The sequence below is a fragment of the Cavia porcellus genome, unplaced genomic scaffold (genome assembly GCF_034190915.1).
Source record: "Cavia porcellus strain 051 isolate PalLab524CR breed Dunkin Hartley unplaced genomic scaffold, mCavPor4.1 scaffold_30, whole genome shotgun sequence".
In the NCBI taxonomy this organism is placed as follows: Eukaryota; Metazoa; Chordata; class Mammalia; order Rodentia; family Caviidae; genus Cavia; species Cavia porcellus.
The window spans coordinates 32604184-32631308 of NW_026947513.1; the positions used below are offsets into that span (position 1 = coordinate 32604184).

A 27125-nucleotide genomic window follows, 5' to 3' on the forward strand; every position below is an offset into this window, starting at 1 on the left:
TCACTAAAATGTCATCCTCATCTGTAGTACCACAGTCTTGGTTCAGGGCTTCTTGTTCAGTGGCCCCCCTCCAGGACTTACTCTTGCTCGGCAAGTAGTGACTATAAATTGCTGCCAGAGGGATCTCTTACTTTAAGATCATCTTTAAACTCTAATACTAATCGTTATAAAGAGTTTTCCCTTCTTATTTCCCTTAAGTTTGTCCTTTTTCTTCTACTGATTTTATGTTCTTTCATACAAATAGGATAATCAGCTGATATTTAAAAGCTGGACCCCTCCCCCCAGAAAGATCTGAGGTAATAGAAGCCAGGGATTTAGCTCAGCAGCATAAGCACCTGCCTGGCAAGCATAAGGTCATGAGTTCAATTCCTGGTAGCTAAATAAATAAATAAATAAATAAATAAATAAATAAATAAATGCTGGACCCCAGCATGGTGACACACACCTGTAATCTCAATATTTGGGGAGGCTGAGGCAGGAGGATTCTAAGTTCAAGTCTGTCTCAAAAAAGAGCTGTCTTGGTTACTTTTCTTTTATTAAGACAAAATACCTGACGCCCAAAGTGAAGCAAGGAAAGGTTTATCTGGCTTACAGTTTTTGGAGGGTTCAGTCCCTACTCAGCTGGCTCCAAGGCAGGGTGGCATGTGTAAGGGGCAGCCATTCATGGTGAGAACAAGCAACAGGGTAAAAAAGGGAAAAAGCATGCCTCCTTCCCTCCCTTATATTGTGTGCCAGCTCCCAGCTCATGGGCAGTACAGCCACTCACACCGCCAATCCTAGCAGTAGACAACAAACCAATCAGAAACACTAGATTCAGCCACCTCCATGACTGCATGAGGCTTTGGGGGGACATTTAAACAAACCACAACGAGAGCTGGTCTCTTCCATTGCATAGTGCCTGTAGTGATTGACTGATTTTGTGTCAACATGAGAAGTTTAGAGGCTTAGCTAAATTGGCTCAGCAATTCTATACTCTCGGTTACGGAGGACCCACGCTAGTATGGCTCATTGCCACACTATAAAAGGGAGGGGGAAGGATGGTGTGGCTTTGTTTCTTTCAAGCAGCTCTAGTCTTTGCCGTTGGTGAGGATGTCATCTCCTGGCTTCTAGTGCAGACTTTTCAGTTTCTGCCTTGGATCCTCCAGCCTTCCCATGTAGACTCCTCAGCCTTTTGTTAGAGATCCATTGGCCAGCCTCCTGTTATAGACTTGCATGGAACACTGCAGTGAGCTCCAGATCTTGGACTGAATCCTCAGTCTCCAGTGTGCAAGCACCTTCTGCACTTTTACTAACTCACTTTTCTTGCTGACCATGGTAAGCCAATTTTATAATTTTATAATTTCGTATACATTTATATATCTTGGGTTAGATGTGTTTATCTAGAAAACCCTGATACGTTGTACCCGAGTTCATCCCCAGTACCATAAAACTAATAAAATGTTAAAAACTGAAAGATCTGAGTCCACCAGCAAGTTTGTTAAATATTAAGTGGGAAAAAAGTGGGGGAAGATGTCTCAATTTAGTACTATTTGCACTTAATTGTCTCCTTTAAGATGCCTGATGTCCTCCAACAGACTGTTTTACTCTCTCCTGAGGAGCCAAAAGTTCTCAGAATTAGGCCACGGAGGCTAGGGATTTAGCTCAGTGACATAAGCATTTGCCTGGTAAGTGCAAGGTCACATGTTCGATCCCCAGTACCAAAAAAAAGAATTAGGCTAGGGAATTGATGGATTGTAAAAGAACATAAATCATTCCTAAATGAATTATAAAACCTTTTAGTTGGTCTCTTCACCCTTATATCCAGAAACATTTCTGAGCTCTTCAGAGGGTTCTGTGACACAAATAGGATTGACCGGGTCGGGTAGGGGTTTGCTCAGCAGTGCTAAGTGCTAAGCAGTGCTAAGCAGTGCCTGCTTGGTAAACAAGAGGTCTTGAGTTCAACCCCTGGTATCAAAAAAACCCAAAAGCCAAATAGTATTAACCATTGGCTTTACTCAGGACTGGTTTAGAATTCAGCTCTCCCAAAGAGCTGAACCCTTTGCTGTTGATTCCAGCACTTCATTCCTACTATCTTTCTTCCCTGTACCTTGGAGGAGTTACTTTTTTTCATTTTTTTATCGGTACCGGGGATCAAACTCACAACCGCCTGCTTGCAAGGCAGGTGCTTATGCCGCTGAGCTAAACCCCCAGCCCCCTTAGAGGAGTTACTATTTAAACATCACTTTATTATTAGGAGTTAGGCGTACAGCTCATTGGTAGAGAACATGCCCATCATGCAAAACATTCTGGGTTTGATCCCCAGCACTACCAGAAAAAACAAGAAAAGGTTTAACTGTCATTTTCAGGAGATATGAAGAGGCAGTAAATGAATATAGACTACATGTTCAAAATACTTTTTGACCTTTGTAACCCAGACCATTCCAACACATCCCAGGTTGAAGCAGCAGCTTCAGTGGTACGCCTTGTCTGCATCTTAACAGACACTTTAGTAAATAAGTGTTCCACAACAACAGCTCCTAGTCGATATACAGGTGCCTTGAGACAGAAGACAGGAGATCCAGGTTGCAGAATGCTTTTCACTGGAGATTTACTGATAGGGAAGAATGGTCCTGGGCAGAACGAAGACCAGTGGATTCTCCAGATTTGAGCCAGGAGACTTAGGGTCAGAACAAAAGCGACTTCATCCAAATCAAAATGTGCCTAGCTTGTCTCAAGTTAGTATCAAGGCTGTCAGGCACATGCCTGGTGTGGATGGTGCCGGCATCCAACACACTAAATGAATGAATGATTTTGTCTATTTAGAGCATGCTACGGAAAACATGCAGGGGAATAAAGACTAGGCTCGCTGCTCATGCAGTCACAACTCAGAGGGCTGCTTGCAGTGTGAGCTGAATCCCTAGTTAAGGTAGTTAATCATGGGGGGGGGCGGGGAATAATCCACCCTGATCTCTCACAGGCCAGTGTTCTCTTCCCTCTATCTCACACATTCCCAGGCCTGTTACTGCAAGCTGTAGCCAGAAGAGGCCTGCACGTCTTCAGCATAGCACACCTTTGTTTCCACACCTGAGTGTTAGCTGGATCTCCAGCTGAAATCCCCTTCTTTTCCTATGACTATGTAATGAAAACACCTTAAACATCATGGCCTCCTGTTTTTTTCTTCATTCAAGTCCTTCAGAATTCATCCAGCGAGCTCTAATCCCTGTCCCACAAATGAAATATACTTTCGGGAGGGGCTGTCACTGGTGGACTATCCTGCAAATTTTTGTTAGGCATTATGCCAAGAACACGAAGCCCTGACTGCTCTTTTTCATTATTATTTTGCTTTAAACAATTTGACCCCAGGGCGATAGCTTGCCTTCCCATTTTCCTACATCTCTTTCCCTGTTGACAGAGTGACTTTTTTCAAGGCAATATAAGAATTTCATAAATATCTGGCCAAGTGTTTACATATCTTTCAGCACGAAAAACACACTAAGTATGAGACAGGCGTGACACAACTGGGTTAAAGGAGAATCTGCTTTAAAGTATCTCTCCGAGGTGAGGGCACCACACTCCTAATCTTTACAATTCCAAGGACCTACTTTCGTTTTTAAGTAGTACAAGGTGTAGAACACAGGACCAAGAGCATCTTAGCTACCAAACAGCAGAGCCCCATCCCAGCTTATGCGAGAACTCAAGGAAGCAGGTTTCTAGGAGCTCAGGCTCCTTCCTATTGGTCCTCATAAAGCACACTTCTGAGTGGGGTGTGCTGGCACTTCAGCTGAAATCATGTACCTCTTGGCTTTTCTGGTCCTTTTCCTTGACGGATGTCAGAAGTTGTCTTTGGTCTGTGTGTAATATGCTACCCATGTTAAATCCCTTGCAAGAATCTTGCCATTTCTTAACTTGCTTGCTTCCAACAAAGCCAACAGCACACTTAGACTGTCCCAGTTTTGCCATGGTAACGTCTGTGTGGCATTCCTTTTAGAACAGCACCTGTTCCCTTGATTTCTACGATGTCATCCTTTTTGTGGATTTGCACATGTGGCCAAAGGAACACAACTACGTTTTCTGAAAGAGAACATATACCGGGTGTCTCTCTTCCCCTTTGTGTTCATCATTCTGACAAATTAACAGAAGATGCTGCTTCTGGATGATAGGGCCTGTCATTTGCAGGCCATTTCCAGGCCATTTGCAGTTCTTTTGTCAATTTTACACTTAAAAGTTAGTAGCTTCCCTAGGCACAGCAACAGTACCTATCACTCGCCACTAGGCTCCCCTGAGATCTGGGCCGTGGGACACTGATAGCAACAGGGAGCTGACTTTGCCCTGAGTTTCTCCCATTCCCTTCCACTTGTGTTGCAACTGCAAGTAGTGAAAGTCCTCTTGCACACAAATACCTGCACTTTTTCATTTCCCTGCTTCTCTTCATCCAGCCACCTACTAGTAGCACAATTTGGTGCTAGTCACTGTTTCCTATCAAAGATATTTCTTGACCATAACTTTGAAAATTCATGACTCTATTCCAAAAGAAGGTTCCTATTAGTTGGTTTTATACTACACACTTCAGTTGGTATTGTAGCCCAAATAATACTGTATTCCAAGTATTATAATCCCTTTTCCAGTTCTCCTTACAATCCATAAAGCTGTATTTGTAACCCCATTGAGATGGATTTGGAATCCCAGCAAGTTAATTTCAGTCTACCACCAACAATGAAATCCACAGCGAGAGTAAAGACATCAAGACATATTCAAAGTTCAGGGCAGTCAAGGGGTCCAAACCCTGATCCAAGTGATGATATATGGACAAAGGCCTTGATTCAAGGCCTCTCCCAGAATTTATCCTGTGAAGGGGGTGGCTGGAGGAACAGGACTCCTGAGGACAGTGGGAATACCACACGAGTATCTTGAGCTGGCTAGCCAGATAGGGAAGAAAGCATCTTTACAGAATACAGAATGACATGCAAAAGCATCAGTCTGCATAATTCAATGAAGGCAGCATTTGAATTGTAAAGGAGGCTGTTGCTTTGGCTTCTGATATGTAAACTTTTGTGCCCTGGGGAGTCATAACCTCTTACTTTAAGGCTGGTAGCCCACTGACATTCCTGGAGCTGACTGGCGCTGCCATCCCATCGTGCTTCAGTCTTTTACAGAGAACACTACGTGAGCCAATGAAATTTGTCAGTTGGCCTAAAATATTACATTCTAGTACTTCAGCTGGCTTTATCTGCATCACTGAAAGCCAAATGAAGGAAGAAGCAAACAGCATAGCCCAGTCTCTGCCTATCAGTATATGGAAATGACTTAACTAATTTGCACAGTTGTTCTGCAGTCAAGGTAACTCACTCAAATTGTCTCTGAAAGTTGGGATAAAAGGGTACAACAGAGAAAAACTGGTCGTTGGGCTCATTCAGGCATGTTTTTGGTAGGTGATTATGCAAGAATGTTGTGCTGGGAATGATAGTAAAATGAAAAAATAGGCCATTCATGGACTATGGGGGGAGAGAACAAGGCCCAACAAGAAGCAAGCCTCCTCCCCGCAAAACCAGTGCCATGCACAGGCTACTGTTAAGTGTGGGGAGAGCCATGCCCTTCCCCATAAGTCAGCGACATTTACAGACCACAGGGTGGGAGGGGGAGAACAAGGCCTCACCAAGTAGCAAGCCCCATCTGTGGACCAGCGCCATGCGTGCTGGCATGGGGACAGCCAGACCCAAGCCTTTCACCGAGTCAGCACGATGTGCAGACTGCGGGGAGAGAGAACAAGTGGGGACAGCAGACCCGCGCCCCTTCCAGCATGGAGGCTGGCAAAGTACCAATCCTCCCCACACACTGCAAACAATTGGCTGATCCAGAGAAACACAGGCTGTGATGATAGGAAGAGGTGAAATACAGTTTGGTGCTAGTGGTGCTTCAGTGATCTTGCTGTGGTCTGATTGTCTGTTCAAAGAATGGCAGTACACAGTACGGCACCTAGGTGCGATCTCCTTTTGACAGTGGTAGTCATTGTTGATTCCCTATTGTCTTGTTGAAGTCCTGTATCATTTTCATTGTTTTGTTGGGTTTTGTTGTTTTGATTTTGTTATATCTGCTGGTATGAACAGCTATTTCAAAGGTAGCAAAATATATTATGGTAGCCATTTTGGATTTATTATTGTCTTGTTTTGAAGTCCTTTATTGCATTCATTGCTCTTTACTGTTTCTACTCTGTTGATTTTTACTATGTCTGAAGGTATCTGTAGCTATTTTGAAGACAACAGGCATTATGGTAACTACTGTTGATTTTGTAATGTTTTGAAGTCCTGGGTCACTTACACTGGTTTGTTTTGATTGGTTTTATTGTTTTACTTTACTTGCTTTTATCCTCTTTAAAAAAAAAATAACAAGGCCCAAGAATGTAGCTCAATGGTAGAATGCCTAGCAAGTGTAAGCCCTGAGGTTCAATTCTCAGTACTGCACCAAAACAATAAAATAAAAAAGGAGGGATAAAGCAAGGGAAGTGGTTTGCAAGAGCGTGAACCTGTACTGCAAGAGATTCTCCAGACACATACAATCAGTGTTATCTAAGTATGTAGAAAAAAACAAAGAAATTGACCCACACGTTTGTGGGGACTGATATGTCTAAAATCTATAGGACAGGGCAGTGGGCTAGAAATGGCAGGTCAGCAGGCTGGAAAACTCAGGTAGAATTCCTATGATCCAGTCTTAAAAGAAGCCAGCCTCTCCCAGTCCGCTTTTAAGGCCTGACTTGACTGCTGGATGAAGCCACTTATATTACAGAGGGCAATTTATTTCACTTGAATGGCTACTGACTAAAACACTAATCACTTCTAAAAAATATTTTCACAGCAAACCACAGATTGGCATTTGAATCAGCAACTGAACACCACAGCCTAGTTAAACTGATACAAAAAACTAATTATTGCACCATCCTATTGCCTAATAGCCAGCCATAAGTCAATGCTACAGCCAAACAAGTGGTTTTCATAGAAGCATAATTGAGGAAGAGTACTAGGGATCTTTGTGTAGCCACTTCCCATTTTCTGAAAGTGCAGGGAATTCAGCACTATGGTATAACCTGTAATCCCAAGGTTTTAACACTGGTTCCTGCCTTCCAACAAAATCCCAGCTATATGAGAAAACAATTTCTGTAAACAAACAAAAAAATCAAACTTGTATTGTTTACTGTAAAATATCCAAAAAGCAGATGGATTTTTCTGAAGAGAAGACTGGGTACTCAGGCTGACCTCTTTAAGAACACACTGGAAGCTTTCTTAGAGGAATTGACTAGTTCTACTCAAAACCAATTAGAAAGCTGTATGCTACAGGCTCTAGGACAGTGGTGGTGAACTTTTTAGAGACATGTGCTCAAACTGAACTCAAATCTCACTTATTGCTAAATGCCAATACTGCAGTTAAACCTGAATACTGAGCTTATAGTTTAGAAAAAACAACTCACACATTAGCACCTGTGCCATAGGTTTGCCACCACTGCTCTAGGGCAAGACTTTGAAGTAACATTTAAATGTTTAAGTGCATTATTTACCTGTTGAAGCATATTTGCTAGATTCCAGAGGTGAAAAGAAGAAATGACTTAAGTGGGAATGCCAAAGTATGAATTACTGAAAACACAGATTAACAGAAAAGAATATTTAAATACAGTGCAAAGAACAGTAACTTCCATTTATATATTTGCTTATTATAGGGGGAGGCTGCAATAGGATCTTACTAAGTAGCTTCATGCTGGCTGGCCTTGAATTTGCAGCAATTCTCCTGCCTCAGCCCTGAGTACTGATTGGACTTACAGATGTGCACCCTCACAGCCATTTCTAAAATAAACTTTGTTTGAACAAGTGTTAGAATTCCTAACAAAATTGAGGCTAATTCCCACACAGATTCTTAGTAACAGGTTACAGTAATACTAAGCTACCTTAAGGAATCTCTTACACTCAAACATACTGTCTCACCCCCGCTGTGCCTCTGCCCCCACATTCCCCACTCTCAGCATTCTTGCTAGGGTTGCACATTTGTACCAGTGCCACATAGTAGTGTTGGGCAGAGCACAGTTTCACTGGCCTAAAATCCCTGTGTCCCACCAAATCACCCTTCCTATCCTACTGACCTCTGGCAACCTCATCTCTTTTTATTGTCCTCTTGGTTTTTCTGGACTGTTGCATATCTGGGATCACACAGTATATGTAGTATTTTCAGACTGGCTTCTTTTCTTTACTCATATGCATTAAAATTTCTTGTCAGTTCCTAACTTTTTTGGTGGGGATTTCTGAGACAGGGTATCACTTTGCATTTCAGGCTGGCCTTGAACTCACTTGGCAGCCCAGGCTGGCCTGGAACTGGCAACAATCCTCCTGCCTCAGCCTCCCAAACACTGGGATTATAGGCGTGTGCCACCACACCCAGGGTGTCATTTCATAACTTAATAATGTATGTCTTTTTAGCACAGAATAATATCCCATTGTCTGGGTGCTGCAGTTTATGTATCTATTTAACTATTTTGATTTTTCAAAGCACTTTCTTAATATATAAACACTTTGAGAATGTAAACCTCATTCCCCAAGTCTTTCCAAAGAACGTCTCCTACAACAGTGCTTTAAGCATTGCATTTTCTGTTTACTTTATGTTTCTCTTCTACTTAACCAGAAATTTGGCCAGGCTCCTAAGTGATGACCTATTTATTGAAATGCCTGGATCAGAGAAATAAGATCTGACTGGCTGATGCCAAAAAATGGAGCCTCAATGTTGTCTTCATTCTCTTTACCATAAATGCACTAGATAAGACTTTTTAAAAAGCGTGCGCGTGCACACACACACTCATTACATATATTTGTCACCAAGGGATCACAAAGAGGTCACAAAAAAAGGGAGGCTTTAGTTCACAACATACATCCTGTGAAAACATATTTCCTTTTCTGTGTAGTTTACAATACTCATATAAATTTAAAGCAGTTAGACAACACTTGAAACTAAATTGGTAAAAAAAATAATATAATAATGCAAACTTCAGAATCTTGTGAAGGACAACAGAGAAATATTAAATGTGTAGAATTATCAAACCATAAGAGCATTTTCTTTTACAAAAGTGTCCCAATAAAACAAAATCAAAATTAAGGAAAACATAAAACTCAAATCAGATATTTTGGTTTAATACTTTCCCTGAGTCTCTTGCTTTTAAAAAATCAAATATAAGTAATACCATTTCAAATCGACCCACAGGCCTTACCTCCTCCATGCTGCCATGGAGAAGAATTCATTTAAGACAAGAGGCCACACACACACACACACACACACACACACACACACACACACACTGACATAGTCCCAGGGCTTTCAAATGCCAGTCTGCCTGTGCCTCTGTCATAGGGTCATCCTAGCCATTGCTATACATGAACTTAAAGAACTACCAACATTTTATTTTGACCTGCCATAAAATAATCATGAGACTGCATACAAAATACGGATGAATAACTTCACTCATAAATAGTAAATTTCTAATTGCATTTGCATACTATATACATCAAACTGTAGTAGTATGACATACAGACAAATACTTTAGGCTTCAAAAAATCTTACAGAAACAGGAGTTTGTTGACAAAGCAACCCCATGTACTAAATCTGAATTACAAAAACAAAACAGAACAAACCTTAAAAAAATTCACTAGCTCCTAATAAAACAAAATAGAAAAAAATTTTAAGTCGATGCTTGAATAAGGGCATTCTCTAAGGGCTGGGGATTTAGCCCAGTGGTGTAAGTGCCTCCTGGCAAGCGCAAGGTCGTGAGTTTCGATCCCTGGCACCAAAAAAAAAGAGAAGAAAAAAAAGAAGCAAAGATCAGTAACTTGAATAAGGGCATTTTCATTCTGAAAAAGTAGTTGTCTCCTTACTCCTCAAAGAAAATCGGCCCCTACTGTTTTGTATGATCACTTCATCTCAATCAGAAGAATGTGTATATACATTTATAAGGATTTATGACTACAAATGATCAAGCACTTGATTAAGGATAATAGGTTTGAAACAATTTTAAGAAACTGTTTTTATTTCAAATATCCTAAGTCATTTGTAAATACTTTAGTTCACATTTTCTAACCAAATGTAGAAAAAACTTGAGCAGACTTTTTTTGAGACAGGGTTTATGTAGCCCATAAGTTGAAGGCTGGCCTTCAACTCACTATTATCCTCCTACCTCAACTTTCCGGGTGCTGGGATTACAGGCATGCACCATCATGCCTGGCCAGACTTATTTTTACAACCATTATTGGAGCATCTCAAAAAGAGATGGCAAGGATCTGCTAAACTCTAGATCGTCCCCCATCATAATGAAATTTCAACTGTACACTCATTTCCAAAAAACTAATGATCATGTACTACCTCAAAATTTAGAGGTACATGACACTTTCATATGCTTATTTTCCTTAACAGTGCACCTCATTGCACAGATGGGTATGCTGAGGAACAAAAAGATGCTTTTTTTTTCTTTTAAAGAGTTGTCTATCTTTTAACTTACTGTCCAGAAACATGCCTATAACCCTGTTACTAGGGAGGATGAGGCAAGGGTACCACAAATTTGAGAGAGGCCAGCTTGGGGAGCTTAAGGAGACTGCCTTAAAAGGTGGTGGTAGGATGTTGGGGTTTAGTTCAACACCCAGTGCATTCCATTCTTAATACCATTAAAAAAATATGGAGGACAGACAGGGAAGCCAAGGCCAAAACTACAGCCTGAAAGATAGCGGCCAGACACATGTGGGGCTGAATTAATTCCAACTTTGCATGAAATGTTATATTAACTCAACTTGCCTTTTTTGCATCACACCTGCTAGATGGCTTTAACTTCAAAACCGAATCCTTTAACACACTTGCTAAACAGCACTTAACACCTGCCTTCTCTGACCTCATGAATAAGGCTAGTCAATGCAATTAAAACAAAACAAAAAGAACACCACATGTTGTATTATATGTAATGACAAAGGTTCAATTATAGTATTTGGTCCCCTTAACAGAAAAAAAAATCTCAAAGCTGTAACAGTAAATAAACATAAGCATGTGATATTTTATGTTTTGCCTACTAAGCGAACAGATAATGTACAACTATTTCTTGACCAACTTTCTATCCTGAGAGACATCATCTGACCCGGCCAGTTACCATTCCAGGTCTACAGGGTAGTTTCCTGTGAGACAAGCTGTACAGTGACCATTATTTACAAAACACTCCAGGCCATTTCCATTTTGCTGAATCATATTATCATGTTTTTTCACTTTCCGTTTTTTAAATATTATCTCTTGTTGTACAGATGAAACCAGTCCTTCTACTGACAGATACACAACACTGTTGGCTCCTATAGGAGGAAAGAGCAAAAAAAAAAACATCAAAAGTTTTTGATTTCCTTTAGAAAAGAAGAAGTGCTTCAATAATTATAAATAGCATAATTTAAGTCAGTACACAACTTTCTCTTTAGCATTTACTAAAAGACAAAGGCAGATAGACAGAAATATCAAGAAAATTCAGATTTAAAAATTTTAAATAGCAGATAACAACTGAAAACAAAAGATGCTTCAATTCTAGAAGGCTTAAAGAGTAACTTTCTTGACTGACACAGGGGTTTTTTTTGGGGGGGGGGGGTGTCAAGGTTTCACAATGTAGCCTAGGTGGGCCTTGAACTTGAGATCCTCTGCCTTTACCTCCCAAATGCAGAGATTATAGATATGGATCACCATGCCTGGCTTGAGAAAACAATTTTAAAGACAAACATTGGGTCTTACATTTAAGCTTAACCTAATTTACTTAAGTCCTTCCTTTATAAAGTGGGGACTATTATAATAAAGAGAACATATATAGCAGAGTTCCGGGCAGAGAGGCTGCTAACAGTACGATACCTATGGGGATGATAGTTATAACATTTAAATGGTAAGGCACAGACATGAACAGTCAAATAAAATGCAAGCCACAGATACAACAAAGTACAATAAACAGAACATCCTATGATACTAAATAGTTTACATATCCTCTGACTTTGAAAGGTAAAGGTCTTACCCAAGATAGTTTGGATGTATGAGTCTCATTCTTGGAGATAAGATTACCCAAGCACTTGACTTTTTAATCTATATCATATCCAAATTATCTTATTAGCATCTATAATAAACCTGATTTTGTTTTTCTTGGGCCCCGACTGCCGTGTGCTCTTCCTAGAAGCCCTTTCTCCTTTCTCTGCCCTTGCTCTCCAGCAGTCTTTACTCTGGAGTCCACTTGCCCCCCACACCTGCTCTTCAGACCAGTGCTCGCTGCCTGCTCAGCATACTGGATGAGACGAGCCCACACCACTTTTTCTTAAAGGCTGACAGGCTTGGGACGTTTTGTTAATAAGCAGTTGAGGATAAAGTCTATAGAAATATGAATACTCACCAAGATATTCTGCAAGATGAGCAAACTCTGGTTTATTGGCAATGAGCTCTTCTTTTGTGGGAATGTTTATTCCCATGAAGCACGGATATCTGATTGGTGGTGAAGCCACTCGAATGTGCACCTTGGAAAGAAATTGTTTCACATAATCACAGTAAGAATAATTATCAGTATTTTTTCACTGTCAAATACAATCTAAGACTGTTCCAGAGAATGTACTGTTGAACAGAGTATGGTTAAAACAAGTATACTACAGTCGGGCATGGTGGCACATGCCTGTAACCTCAGCATACAAGAGGCTGAGGCAGGAGGATCCCTGAGTCCAGCGTGGACTACAAACTGAGTTCAAACCCACCTGAAATGCACAGTAAAATTCTGTTTCAAAAAGAACAAAAAACAATAAAATGTAAAAAAACAAAGTAGACAACAGAATTTGTTTCACTAATAACAACAGATATTTTTTCTTCCTGGCCCAGGGATTTAGCTCAGTGGCACAAGTACCTGCCTGGCATGTGCAAGGTCATAAATTTGATCCTGGCACAAAAAAAAAAAAAAAAAAAAAAAAAAAAAAAAAAAAAGGCATAAGACTGGCTACAGATACTTTTGTTTCCTCAGATCACTGACGTTTCATTTAATGGCTTTATATTCCCAGTGCCACTTCCATTTTTCTCTTGTAAGATCTGAAAGATGCTACCTTCTTACTTTATCATATTAGAAAGAAAGATGCCATATGAGCTACCAGGTTGTAACAAAATTTCACTACCCTAATAGAATTAGTTTTGTCTATTATTACTTTTTACCTTATGGCAGGTCTATATACATGGCTATAATCAGTGGGCACATGTACTTTTAAAACTTTCTCACAAAAGAAAAGATCTGCTCTTGTTATGTAGCCTTTGTGTAGTTTTTACATCATCATCATCATGTTTCATCACACTGAGCTATCACTTTAGTAAACTTTTATCACAGACTGAACCCATTTCCAGGTTCTTTATGGTTTATAACAGATCCTAAATTTATTTCATGTTTTTGTTTCTATTACATAATTTTAGGTTTGCAAGGTAATTATCATAATCAGGCTGGAATTAATCAAGGCTGGAAAATCATAATCTTAATTGTCTTTTAAATATTCTAAACAGACTGTCTTATTGTTTGATATCTTACTTTCTCCTATATTGGATTTTCTTTTTAGATTTGCTCAACTATTCATAGCAAATGGCATCTCACTTCTGTAATTCAAACTACTCAAATATTTAGTTAGAATAAGCTTTTAAATTTAAAAATGTAACTTAATACAGTCATACCTCAGCATATCACGGGTTTGGTTATAGGAGAATTACATATTTTAAGCCCTGAATAGGCAACTTAGTAAGGATGTGGGTGTGTGTGGGATGGTGGGCAGGGGGGCAGACAGATAATGGGGTGAACCCACTGATGAGTATCTTTACACATTAAAATAGTTCATGTGGGAAAATGATGCCAACGGACTTGCTCAACACAATGGTACTGAAAACCTTTAGTTTTTAAAAAAATCGCAATACTAGCTCAAGATTTAGCTTAGTGGCATAGGCATCTGCCTTGCAAGCACTAGGTTGTGAGGTCGATCCCTGGTCCAAAAAAAAAAAAAGATTTAACTTTTTTTAGGATTAAATTAGTATATAGTCTAACAGTGGTTATTCCATGTTCTCCAAATTGTTAGTTTTTCATAAAATGATCTAATGTGTACACATGAGCAGCAAATATACACATAAACAATCTAGTATGAAAAGTTAGTCTATTATATTGAACTATCCATCCTGTGTACTAAAGTGCAATTTTTATGCCAAAGTCATACTGAATTAACAGTAATATTAAAATTATATATTAAATATATAATATGATTTAATGTAATTAAATATTAAAATATTAAAATTAAACTATTTACTGATACTTTAGAATATTTTAATATTACGTACCTCTTTTGCCCCAGACTCTTTGAGCAATTTTATTATGGGGGAAATGGTATTGCCTCTCACAATTGAATCATCTATAAGGACAATTCTTTTGCCTTTAAAGTTGTCTGACAATACTCCAAACTTTTTTGCAACACCAAGTTGTCTTAATCTCATGTTTGGCTGAATGAAGGTTCTTCCTACGTATCGATTTTTACACAGCACCTCCACATATGGAAGTCCACTCTGATAAACAAGAAATAAACAGAAATGAGAAGAAAAAAACTTGCATAAGAAATTAATGAAAAAGCAAAAGAGTTGCTTTTTAGGGGCAGAAGTAACTCATTCATTTCTCAAGGTAACTTTCTCTAAATATATACACAGTCTTTTGTTTTTTAGAAGCTAGGTATGGTGATACAAATCTGTAATCCAGCACTCGGGAGGCTAGGGCAGGGAAACTGTGTTGGTTCTCAACAGTTTTGGATTCTGGATCATTTCAGATTTTGGATTTTTTTATTACCCTGGCCAATCCACAGTACTTCCTCTTTATAGGCCACACAATTCTTATTTCACTGCCATGAGAGCAATTCTTTGTGTTCTAATGAGGAAAAAGTACCTTCTTTGCATAACCAAGAGCAGCAGGCGTGGCAGACTCTGGAACAGTGCTAACCAAATCTGCTTCCACAGGTGCTTCAATGGCCAGCTGCTGACCGCAGCGGTATCTTACTGTATAAACCATTTGGTCTGGTATATTTGGAAACAGAAACAGATTATTTTTACTCAGCATAATATAATACTGCCACTCTAAAAAGCTAGTGCTAGGACTCTATAGGTGGAGTATGAAAATAGTATACAAAAACAAAAAAGTGGAAATACATCAACTGCAGCATTTTTAAAATTTGAACTTCATATCCGTGAACATCGTAACTCTTACTCCTTAAAGAACAACAACAACAACAACAACAACAAAAAAGAACAACAAAATAGTCAGGTGTAGTTATCACGTGCCTGTAATCCCAGCACTCTGGAAGGCTGGGGCAGGAAGCTCAGGAATTTACGCCCAATTTGGGCAACTAAGTGACTTAGCAAGACTCTGTCTCAAAACTTAAAATAAGAAAGAGTTGGAGTGTAGCCTGACACTGCAAAAATAGACCCACAACATATACAGTGTGTCCCCCACCAAAGCGTATTCACTCAGCAATTCACTGTCCTAATAAATGTCTGGAAGCTAATGGCTGCCACTTTGAGCACCTCCTGTAATTATAAAGGCCAAAAGTAATTTGCATTAATCTCATGATGGCTCAGTAAATTTAGTATACTAATATTTAGTATTTATACAAGTTTTCCTAAGTTTTGCTTTTTTGGGGCAGACTCTGTATAACCATGAACCTTCAGACAGTCAAGAAAACTTCTGGGCCAAGAGCTGCCATGTTTCAGTGAGATTAATGGAAGATTTCTATAGATAGGAAAGAAAGCTTACCTTCAAACATACTATCTGGTCTTGCAAAATAAACATATTCAAAGATACAAAAAGCCACAGGGTTTCCTTCAGATCTTGATATGGTATCAAGAGTTCGGACACCATGTCTGGATATTTCCACAATTTCCCCAGGTAAGATTTCACGATAGTATCTTGGGAAACAATGTGAAAGAAGACTTTCAATAAACTAGTAGTTAGGGCTGATGAAAAGATCGATTATAAAGCAAAGAGTCTCTTCCCAAATCTAGAGATGGCTTAAAAAGCAAAACGAAATTAATCCCTATTACCAGTAGTTTCTATAAATCTTTTTGTTATCCCTAAGTCAGTGGTAGCAGAGCCTATGGCATACTTGTCATCTATTTTTCTTTTAAGACAAAAGATGTTAATGTATGCATTGATTTTGTAAACTAAAACCTCAGTACTTACGTGGAATGGCAGTGTTGTCACTTCGAGATAAAAAAGTGGGTTTGATTTGCACTTTGGGTGCTCATCTCTAAAATGTTTGCCATCACTGCCCTAAGATCTAATTTAGAATTTTATAATTCAGGGCCTGTATTTTATTGAACTTTGAGAAGGTAAAGGGTAATGAGAACATTTTAATACTAGTTAAGGTTCTATCATAATTACTCCTTGCTGAGAAAGTTCTTCCTTTCTAAAATAAGTCTTGTATCTAGGTGACAGTTTAGAACTAGAAGGTATTACTGGAACAGTAAAGTCAGTGCAGCTGCTGAGTACAACATAGATAACAAAATCTGTTTTCTCATAGACATTAGAAAATCTCATGTAAATACCCAAAGAAAAACTTTTATTTTTAAATTACAAACTATGTGGGGCCCCACCCCCACCCCATCTGAGACAGGATCTTGGTGTAGTCTAGGCTAGCCTTGCATTCCTGAGCTCAAGCAATTTTCCTGACTCAGCTTTTTGACTAGCTAGAATTAGTCGTATGCACCATTATTCCCAAATAATTTCCTATCAATATGGAAAAAGATAATATGCTTAATGAGGTTAAAACTTACATTGCACCAATAGACAGAAAGCTGCAAGATTCTGAAGACACTACCCATCCTTCTGTTTCTGATGTTTTTTTCTCTGAAAATTATAAGATGATCAAATCAATTAATAGATTCAAGAAAATTTTAAAGAGAAGCTATTTCAACACATCAGTTAAACACTAGAGAAGAAGGTGATTGGACAGCTACTTCCTATGCTATTAAAAGCAAATGGGTCCTCATTTTACTTAAGACAAAGACAAAATAATCTCCTATGATTCCGTCTAGCACTATAATTTCATAGTTGAACAATACATCTCATTAGTCACCAAAAAAACAAACAAAACCCCCCAACAACAACTACTACACACATCATACTACACAAATGAAAAGGAAGGACATGAATAAGCAATTTAGAAAAAATATAGTAATGCCCATTAAATGTATTAAAAAGAACTTAGACATAGTCAAAGAAATGTAGTTTCAAACCTGAGAATATCATTTCTTTTCTGTATGTAAAGATTTTAGGATTCATCAGCAGTGATACAGTGACTCTGAAAAGCATTATAAAATTATATTCTTTCTGCAGTTCATTACCTTTGTCATTTATATCAGAACCTGGAATAAGACGACCAATGCACAGAGGTCGAATTCCATAAGGATCCCGTACTGCGTACATAACATCTCTGTACATTATAAGCAGGGAGTATGCTGTGGGTGCTTCCTTCATTAAGTTTTTAATCCTGGAATCAATCAAACAATCATTTCAGGTATGGGCATATTCAAAGAAAAGGTCCCACTGTGAGATCTGCATGCAATCAGTTTGTTTTGTTTTGCTTTTGTGGTACTGGGGATTGAACCCAGGACTTGGCCCACGCGAGGGAAGTGCTCTTGCTGAGCTGCATCCCCCACTAGCACAGTCCAGTTTTACAATTACCTTGCCACCCAGTCTGGGGTGTCATCTTGCTCCTGAGGAGGGGTATATGCCAGGAGCTGGGTAATCATTTCACTATCAGAGCTGGTTGACAGACCAATACCATGACGCAGAAGCTAAAGAGAGAGAGAGAAGTTCCATCACCAGAGGGGAAGCTCTGCCCTTCGCCCAACAGCCCAGCATCATAAAAGGAAACAGGCATTCAGTAGATGCCTAACTGGACAGGGAAGAAGTTCACTGTGGTTACATCTGCAAAAAAGGAGCTAAAAAGTACTTGGAATTGAATGCTTGGTGGCTATCTATACATGATAAACTCTCAGTAATTTTCATATTATACTTTTGTGATTGATTTTTAAAATGAACTTTTTCTCATTCATATACAAGAAATGTTTATCACCACCATTATAATATCATGGACTATGAAGAGGGTGCAGCAAAGCTCTGCTAAAGCTGAAATTTTAAAAAGGACCACACATGATGCATTTGCCTGGGCTCTAGGTGTTTGTGACCCTCTAGTTTGTCGTCATTCACTTGTTAACTGCTTCTCCGATTTGAAATGTTGGCTCTCAAAGGATAACACTGTGTCAAACTTTACTAAAAACCACCTGGCCTCGAAGTTACCAAATCAAGGTTATTGGAATCTAATGAAATGAAGAAACTAGGCATCAAATAATGAATAGCATATACTGTAGGGACCAAAAAAGAACTACTACTAAGGCAAAGACATCATATAATTTAGAAAAAAGATAGGAACTGATGGATGTGGGCATATACACGGACGAAGCCATTAGCACAGAAAGTGCCAAACATGTTGTAAGCAAAGTGTCTTGCAAGTAAAAGCTCTTCATTCCTGCTCCCAGATTCTATCTTTGTTGACTGTAATCATTTTGTTTTTCTGAGGAGGGTCCCACTGTGTAGTGTGGGCTGGCACTGAACTTGTTCAGCCCAGGCTGGCCTGGAATGCACAGCTCTCCTCTTGCCTCTGGCTCCCAAGTGCTGGGACTACTAGGTGACTGTAAATCATTTCCAAGTACCTTTTCTCATTTTCCATCTTAAGTTTATACACTATTCTTCAGATGCTTCTCTTATGGTGCAAAAATATTCAGATTGAGCTTTCATAATCCAAAAATCCAAAAAGCTCCAAAACCTGAAATTTTGATTGCCAAAGAGACACCACAAATACATCTTCCACACCATGAAACTTTATTCCATGTACGAAATTAAAACAAACCCTCAAAACTACCTGTGGTTTATGTGTATAATTTGTACAGTAAGCCTAATTGTGTTTAAACTTGGTCCCATCTCTAAACTGTGTCATTATGTATATACAGATAGCCCAAAATCAGAGATCTGAACTGAAGCACTTCTAGTCCTAAGCATGCCAGACAAGGAATACCGGAAAGGAAGAAGAAAAGTAAAACTATTCTCCACTTTTTTCTTATGCTTTTGATAATTTGACAGATACAAAGAAATATCTATGGTCATTCATTGGTGTCAACAAGGAACTGGTTGTAGGACCCCCGCAGAACCAAGATCTGTACATGCTTAAATCTCTTATTATAAATGGCTTAACATTTGTACCTTACCTAACCACATCTCCTATGTACTTTGAGTCATTTTTGGATTACTTACCATCCCTAATGACGTAAATGCTATACGGTTAGCTGCTATATTGTTTGGGGTATCATAAGAACATGTCTGGTCTAAGAGATTTTATAACTCCCACTGGCATGGTAAAACATTTTTGATCTGGGTCTGGTGAAGGAAGGGGCAGACTGCCCACTCTATGTTGATTTGTGGCCACAGGTTCTTGGCTCTTAGAACTGCTGGAATCACCAAAAGAAGTGTATTTTGTATGATAATGAGATGACTGGTAGCTAAGGGCTCCTAGATAGCCTCATAGAGTGAGTGCTTGTCAGTGAAACCCACCCTGTGTGTGATCAGAGGGCTGGAATTTTCACTAGACCTTTCAAGTCGGAAGCAGAGGGGCTAAAAGGTAAGCTGACCACCAAGGCCAACTGCCACATCCATCATGCCCACTTATTGAGGCCTCCAGGACTGTGTTCCAAGAGCCTCCAGATAGCTGAGAACTTAGAAGGACCTATCTTTGGGGACCACCTAGAGTCGTTCCCAAAGAACATCAAAGCCCCTTGCTTTTTTCCATATAACTAGCCCTATTCCTCTCTTCATCTATTTTTCTGTATTTTATATAACATCCTTTATGATGAACTGATAAATGCAAGTAAAGCACTCTCCTGAGTTCTGTGAACTGCTCCAGCAAATGACTGAAGCCAAGGTGGGAACACGGAAACTTGCAATTTATAGTCAGAAGTACCAGAGGGCTGGACTTGTGGTTGGCACCTCAAGTGGAAGGCAGGCTGATGAGTATGTTCTTAATGGGATCTGTCCCTAAGTGTAGGCTGAACTGAATCATAGGACACCTATAGTTGGTATTATTTAGGAGACTGGATGTAGAGAACTACCACATTTAGCCACAGAGGTGTCTTGTGTTAAGTTTGAAGGTAGGAAAAACAGTTTGGTTTTTCCTGTCCCATAGCAGTTTTATATATACAGGAAGACGAAGCTTCAAGGGATAGTTAAGAGCCCATAACTCTTAACTTTTCTGTAATTCTAATAGCAACCATCAATCAACTTTCCCAAATTTCAACTTTTTAAAGCATCAATTCACCTTAATAGTTCATTAAAATGTTCCCAGTTTTCTTAGAATCTGGAATCATAACAAGTATGCCAGGTAATTCTTATACAATCGTTTGCTATTGTTGCATAGCAGGTGGCAGCAATGACAGAGGAAACGTCCTTTGCCAAGATCTGCACTTTCTTTTCATTAATCTCAGACATGAAAAAAGCATTTATTAAAAATCTTACCTTTTTCCTTAACCGAGTAGCATTCACCAGTTCACCATTATGTGCCACAGCTATTTTCCCGTGGAGCGTTTCAACAACAAAGGGCTGACAGTTCTCTAACTCACACCTTCCTGTAGTGGCATATCTTGTGTGTCCAATTCCAAGATTTGAAACATATAATTTTTTCAAATTGTCTTCAGTAAAAACATGATTTACAAGACCCATGCCCTTGAGAAGTCAAAGTAAAAAGTGTCTTAGAAAAACAGAGACCAGTGCTACTATGGAGTAACAAAAGCCTGTCTGCCAAGGAATCAAAGATACCACAGGTCAATTAATTTCTTGTACTACAGAATTCTAATCTCAGAAAGGAAACGACTAAACTAATTGTAAGAACTGTGAAGAATTTACTTTAAAAATGTACACTGACATGAAATTCACATAAAATTAGCCATTTTTAAAAGTGAACAATTTTAGTGGCATTTTGGATATTCACGATGCTGAAAGTATCTGGTTTGTGATCATTAACACATTTAGTTTTTAAGACACTTCATAAAACAAATGTACTAACACAACAAAATTTGTTAAACACTAATGAAAGTTTGCATTTTACAAACATCAAAGCATCTTGAAGTATTTAAATAAATGACCTCCTGTTTGAGGACACAGCAAACTAACACTGGGAAAGAAATACATCCTAACTGGACAAATGTTAGAATATAAAGTTGGACAATGGATGATCCAAAGAGTATTACTCCAAAATTGCCATTTACTTATTCAAGATTCCTTTCTATAATATACTAATGACTTCCTGGCAATTGTTACTTTTATTATCAAAATTTTTAATGTTCAAATTTACCTTATGCATTTTGAAAGCTGGCACTGAACTCCCATCACTGGTCACAATACCAGCACTCTCCTGACCCCTGTGAAGACACGAGGAGACAAACTGTTAAGATGATACTGTCACCCATTTCTAGCTAATAAGCCAGGTACTGCCCTAAGCAGTTTTCACATAAATGGTCTAATTTGGCTTTCACAACAATCCTATGAGGTAGGAATGTTCCTCCTGGAACCCTAAAATCATATCACTTATCTCATTTATTTAAGCCTTTGCCATATACTCCTTTGGGAGACAGGGGATCTGGGCCAGGTCGCTGATAGGTATGTACTATGATTACCATTCTGCTTTACAGAGCAGCATACCAACTGGTAACTTGCCCGATGTCACAGTGAGGAGGTGAGACAGCTAGGGTAACAAAACACACAATCTAACTCCAGAACGTGGAGTTCTAACCTCTGTACAAGTAAGATTAAATAAGGTTTCAGTGGGCTGGGGATAAATGAACAAGACAAGAATGGCACCACAAACTCTGTAAAAAAGCAGGAAATTGAGCAGGAAGACTTGGTCTTTAGTACCTCCACCAGAACATCACCCCCTTAAAAACAAACTCTTGCCTTCTCTCTTTCACAGATGGATTTTTTTGCAAAAATGTGAAGTAGGTGATATGGCTCAGTGGTATTTCCCATAGCATTCCACAGACCTGATCTGATCCTTCCAGTACCACAAAAAAGCAAGTCTGCTTCTGAAAAATGTGCTGACTACGTACCGTTCCTCATGTTTGTGTCTCATTTCCTGCATTAATAATTTCAGGTAATATGATGTTTTAAAAAGCCATGTGTGGTAACACATGCCTGTAACTGCAGCACTCAGAAGGCTGAGGCAGAAGGACCACTCTGAAGACAGCAGCCTAGCCTACATAGTGAGTCTGAGGCCAGCTTGAACTGCATACCAAAACCTTGTTTCAAAAACAAAAAGAAAAGGCAAAAAGAAAAAAGAAATATAAAGTACACATCTTCCATATGCATATACATATCATTTTTTGTACTAGGGATCAAACTCATGACCTCATTTGTCAGGCAGGTGTTGCACCACTGAGCTATATCCCCAGCCCCACGTATGCATTACTTTTAAACAATTGCTATTATGTTGATTTATTTAAAAATTACATATTGTAATTAAGGGATTTTATTAATGATAAAAATGACAAATATATTTGAGAAGTAAAAAATCTAAAAATTGAAATTATTTACTGTAATGATGCATCAAATACTAAGATACAAATAAATACACACAAATACTATAAACTCTATAAAACTAAGTTTCATTTTGATGAACTAAGTTTAATTAAGAAAATAACTTGATCTTTAACCTGTAAGTGCTCGCTTTGGCAGCACATAGGCTCAACCTATGAGACCAGGTGATACATGCGTGTCACAGGAAAAAACAGATATTAACCTCATAAAAACATATTTTTTAATATAAGGCTTTCAACAATAGCTAAAAGCCTCTGGGGGTAAAAAAAAAAAAAACTGTCAAACATTTCCAAACTTTTTTTTTTTTTGGAGACAGGGTCTCGCTCTGCAGTTCAGGCTGGCCTTGAGCTTGCTTTGTAGCCCAAGCAGGTCTCAAACTTGCAAGGATCCTCAGCCTCCCGAATGCTGGGAATGCTGGGATTACAGGCGTGAGCCACCACGCCTGGCTTCCAAACAATTTTTTTAAAAAAGCAGTCATTGGGTAAAACATAGTTTCCTCTCCCCTTTGTCTAAGAGCAGATTTTCCTGGAGGCTAAATGAGTAAGGTTAGCAATCATTTGGCTCCAGGCTTCTTCAGTCACAAAGCCTGCTTACTTGACAGCTCCTCAAGTTACTCCCTCAGGCAGCCTTAACCAGTTGAGCTACATCTTTTCCAGCTCCTCCTGGTTTGTTGACAATCAGCTGTCTGGCTTCCTAGGAAACAGCTTGAGTTTGAAAGAGTGAATCATTTCCAGGTCACTTTCAACATGGAGAGTGAAGCAGGGAAGCACTGGGCTGAGGAGGAAATTAAAAGCCCTGCGAAGTGCCTGGGCAGAAAAAGCGTGTATGACAACTGTATGGAACACTGAGAAATACAGGAGTATTTATTTACGATGCTAAAAGGCTGAAGTCACTAAAAGTATGCAGAGTCTAGGAACAGTGCTGGGCAAAGTATAAAAATCTCACATATGCAGATAGAACAGTTAAATATGCCCACGACTCCAGAGACAGCTCTAAGACTATGAAGTTCCATGATCCGGATACAATCCTGCAGAGTAAATAAACCTACCACACAGTTAACAGAGGAAGATGCAAGCAGCAGAGACACCTGGCAGACCCAGAGACCCCTGAAGGTAAGAAGAAAAAGTGTCAGTCTTTTGTTTTACAGTTTTACAAACTGGAAGAGCGCAGGACCTGTGTCCACGTAATAAATATGGCCTGAAATATCAAGGCTAAAAAAAAACAATTCCAAAACTCAACGACTTTGTACATGGTAAGGATTTTTAAGAGGTTGGAAATCATCAGTTTACATCTGTAAGATACAGAAAAAGCCATCAAAATGGCACTGAGTGCCAGCTATATGTAATATGGTTTTGAAAAATGGATTATGTTCTAAAAATCTTAGGTTTTCATTTTGAGAACCAAGAGAATTTATCAAAAACACTGTTGTTTTTTTCCCCAAAGTTTCAAACAAGACACAACTTTCTGCTCCATTTTAATTTATCATTTTCCTAAATTTATAAATGAAAGCATTTCATTTTGAGAACCAAAAGAGAATTTATCAAAAACAGTTTTTTTCCCCCCAAAGTTTCAAACAAGACATAACTTTCTGCTCCATTTTAATTTATTATTTTCCTAAATTTATAAATGAAAGCACTAAAATACAAAGAATTGATAATAACACTTGTCACTTGTTTGGGAGAAAAGCTCCATTGTAAGAAGTAAAATAAAAATTGATGTAACAAGTAAATGATTGAAAACCGAGGAACTTAGATATTAAAAAAGGTTTTTGATCTACTGTGTTAAGCCCAATACTACATACACGAATCTGCTCACTTTCTGTGTAAGCAGTTTGCACCACCAGGCAAAGAGGGTACTGACGGTGATAATAAAATTTCTCCCATAGCTGAAGTCTCACAATTGCTAATTTTAGGAGCAGTTATTCAAAAGTATCTGTAACCCGCACTGTCCAGTGCATACCACCTGTAAAACGCTGATAGTGATGTGACGCCTCCAAAGGAGGGAACTGTGGATAAATCTAACATCTAATAGAAAATGGTTAACATAATGAAGCTTCCAAATGTACACAAAGGTGATTAGGATGACAAACATGACAGTTCAGTTAACCTGGATTAGCTGAACTTCCATCCATGTTTACAGCTCAACCATACATCATTTTAACAAAAACATCCACTCCACTTACAATCTTTTCTATCTAATTCTGCAGTTACTACCATGCTAACAGCAGCTACAGTATTTTCTGGACTCTATATCATTTAGGTGCTTTAAATATAATAAAAGTCACTTGCCTTCTGAAATGAAAGTACCCGATTTTAACCTGAGGTTGGTCTGATGAAGATGCCAATACCTCCACTTGAGGGGTCTTAGAAAGCCCTCTGGCTCCAAACCTTAGCTTCACTCAAACACAGGGCCTTTGCATAGTTACAACTTAGCCATCTTGGTTTAAGGACCCTCATGCCCTTTGCCCACCAAAACTGATCTTACTATATGAGGTCCATCTTATATATGTAGTAACACTGTATTTTCATGCATGCCTGTAGAAATGTTTGTGCTAACTTTAATTTTTGGTCAGTCACTTAAATGTTTAAAGTATCTACGGACACGTTTCATGCAAGTTTCTCTTTGCCCCATTCTCATCCATCATCCCTCACATAGGAACATTAAAGTAACCCCTTGAACTCACTTTTAGATTGATGACAGGCTCTAGACTTCCTCTTAATAAGCAAGAACATAAAATCCAAGAAAAACACAATGTGTGTGTCAGCCAATATGATGTCTTGTGTAAGATCAATTAATATCATTAACATAAAATGAACTGAAGAAACTACTTAATATTAGAGGTTTTAGAATTAGGTGGAGACAGACTGCGTATTAATAAGACATTAATAAATTCCTGACACAGATCTCTACCATTAAAAGAATAACATTATTAACAAAAAGATGAAAACATTTTAAAAATAAAAAAAGATGAGAGTAACTAATAAGTAAATAAAGTGGTGGCATGCATCTGTAATCAATCCCTGTAACTAGGGCATCTAAGGTGGGAGGACACAAGTTCAAGGCAAGCCCGAGCAACTCAGCTCAAAATAAAAAACAGAAAGGACAGGGGGCTGCAGTCCAGTGGTAGAGTACTCTGCGTCCAATCTCCCAGTACTACAAAAATAAATAAATGAATTTCACTTACAGAGTCATTTGTTCTGTTTCCTAATATTCCCAAGGACTAAATAAGCACTGAGTGTCACCTACACTCCTCCAAGCCGCTGCTCAAGAGCAGCTTTCGTTTTCAACCACATAGAATCACAAAATGCTCACACAGGATGAGAAAGGCACTGGAGTAACTTTTACATATTCAAGAGATTCCAGTATGTAGCCAATGCAAACCATTGGACAAAGGACAAGAAAAGGAATTCTTCACACCTCTACTAACTCAAAAGAAAAAATTATCTGCAAGACACTTTCTTATGTAATTATATTGGTTTCTATAAGCAAATTATAAATTGTATGTACAGCTTTCATTATATACTGCTATATGCCCCTCCATATACCTTTTTATTCCCACCTGATACAGGTATGGCTACATCAGTAATAGAACCTTCTAATAATTCAACTTTTATTCCAACTGTAGCAAATGAGCCAGAAGTGGGGGTGTTAATAGGCATCATCAGATAAAAGCAAACAATGGCAACCCGGGGGAACAGTGCGAAATAAAAGGATATTTGAACAAATTGCTGTCAAGCTTCAGAAATTTGGAACACAAACTGGAAATAGGGCAGAACATGTATAAAAACCTAAGACACAAATATAAGATTGTCGGAACTGCTCAAGACCTAGGCATGACCAATATGAAATTTTTTTTTTACTGAATTGGACGCTATTCTAGGACACAACAAAACTAAAAACTCACAAGAACAGGAATTCCAAGATGGAGACCAAGCTACAGAAGGCACTGATGTAAAAATGGAAGACTGAGCAAACAGGAAGACCAAAAAAAAAAAAGTATTCAAAATATTGTATCATCATAAGGATGTCCAGTTGTACAGATACATATACAATCAAAGGTATAGCAATATGTCCCATGAAGTGACATTCAAGTAGCTAGCTGCTATTTCATGAAACAGATTTCACATATGTTTGATCTCTAGAACATAAAAAAACACAGAGTTATACAAAAGAAAAAGATAAAATTGGATTTTCAGCACAGGTCAAAATAGATCAATTTGACTAAAACAAATATGCAACTCATCACAGAAACTAAAACACATTTTCATACCAATTATGGTAAAACTGAATAAATATAAAGGGGGCCAGGGATACAGCTCAGCAGCACAAGTGCCGGCCTGGCAAGCACAAGATCCAGGATTTGATGGGGTATGGGGGGAAAGGAACAGAGGTATTGAAGAACTCAGAAAAATACAAACTTCTTCAGAATGTCCTGGAAGTG

At 38.7% G+C, this 27125-nt stretch overlaps 2 protein-coding genes across 3 annotated transcripts in view; one reads left to right on the forward strand and one right to left on the reverse strand.

The window, feature by feature from the left end:
- The window catches only part of Cracd (capping protein inhibiting regulator of actin dynamics), a 357802-nt gene that overhangs the window by 325557 nt on the left and 5120 nt on the right, over positions 1 to 27125 (forward strand). The window lies entirely within an intron of this gene.
- The window catches only part of Ppat (phosphoribosyl pyrophosphate amidotransferase), a 31324-nt gene continuing 12975 nt past the window's right edge, over positions 8777 to 27125 (reverse strand). For both annotated transcript variants that reach the window (XM_003471677.5, XM_063240505.1), the window contains exons 2-11: positions 21447 to 21513; positions 20612 to 20818; positions 17729 to 17841; positions 17389 to 17534; positions 16819 to 16891; positions 15800 to 15951; positions 14936 to 15063; positions 14344 to 14565; positions 12392 to 12512; positions 8777 to 11327 (exon numbers count right to left, since the gene is read on the reverse strand). In XM_003471677.5, coding sequence (XP_003471725.1) covers positions 11131 to 11327; positions 12392 to 12512; positions 14344 to 14565; positions 14936 to 15063; positions 15800 to 15951; positions 16819 to 16891; positions 17389 to 17534; positions 17729 to 17841; positions 20612 to 20818; positions 21447 to 21513 — 1426 coding nt within the window. In that variant the 3' untranslated portion in view covers positions 8777 to 11130. The remainder of the gene's footprint in view (positions 11328 to 12391; positions 12513 to 14343; positions 14566 to 14935; positions 15064 to 15799; positions 15952 to 16818; positions 16892 to 17388; positions 17535 to 17728; positions 17842 to 20611; positions 20819 to 21446; positions 21514 to 27125) is intronic.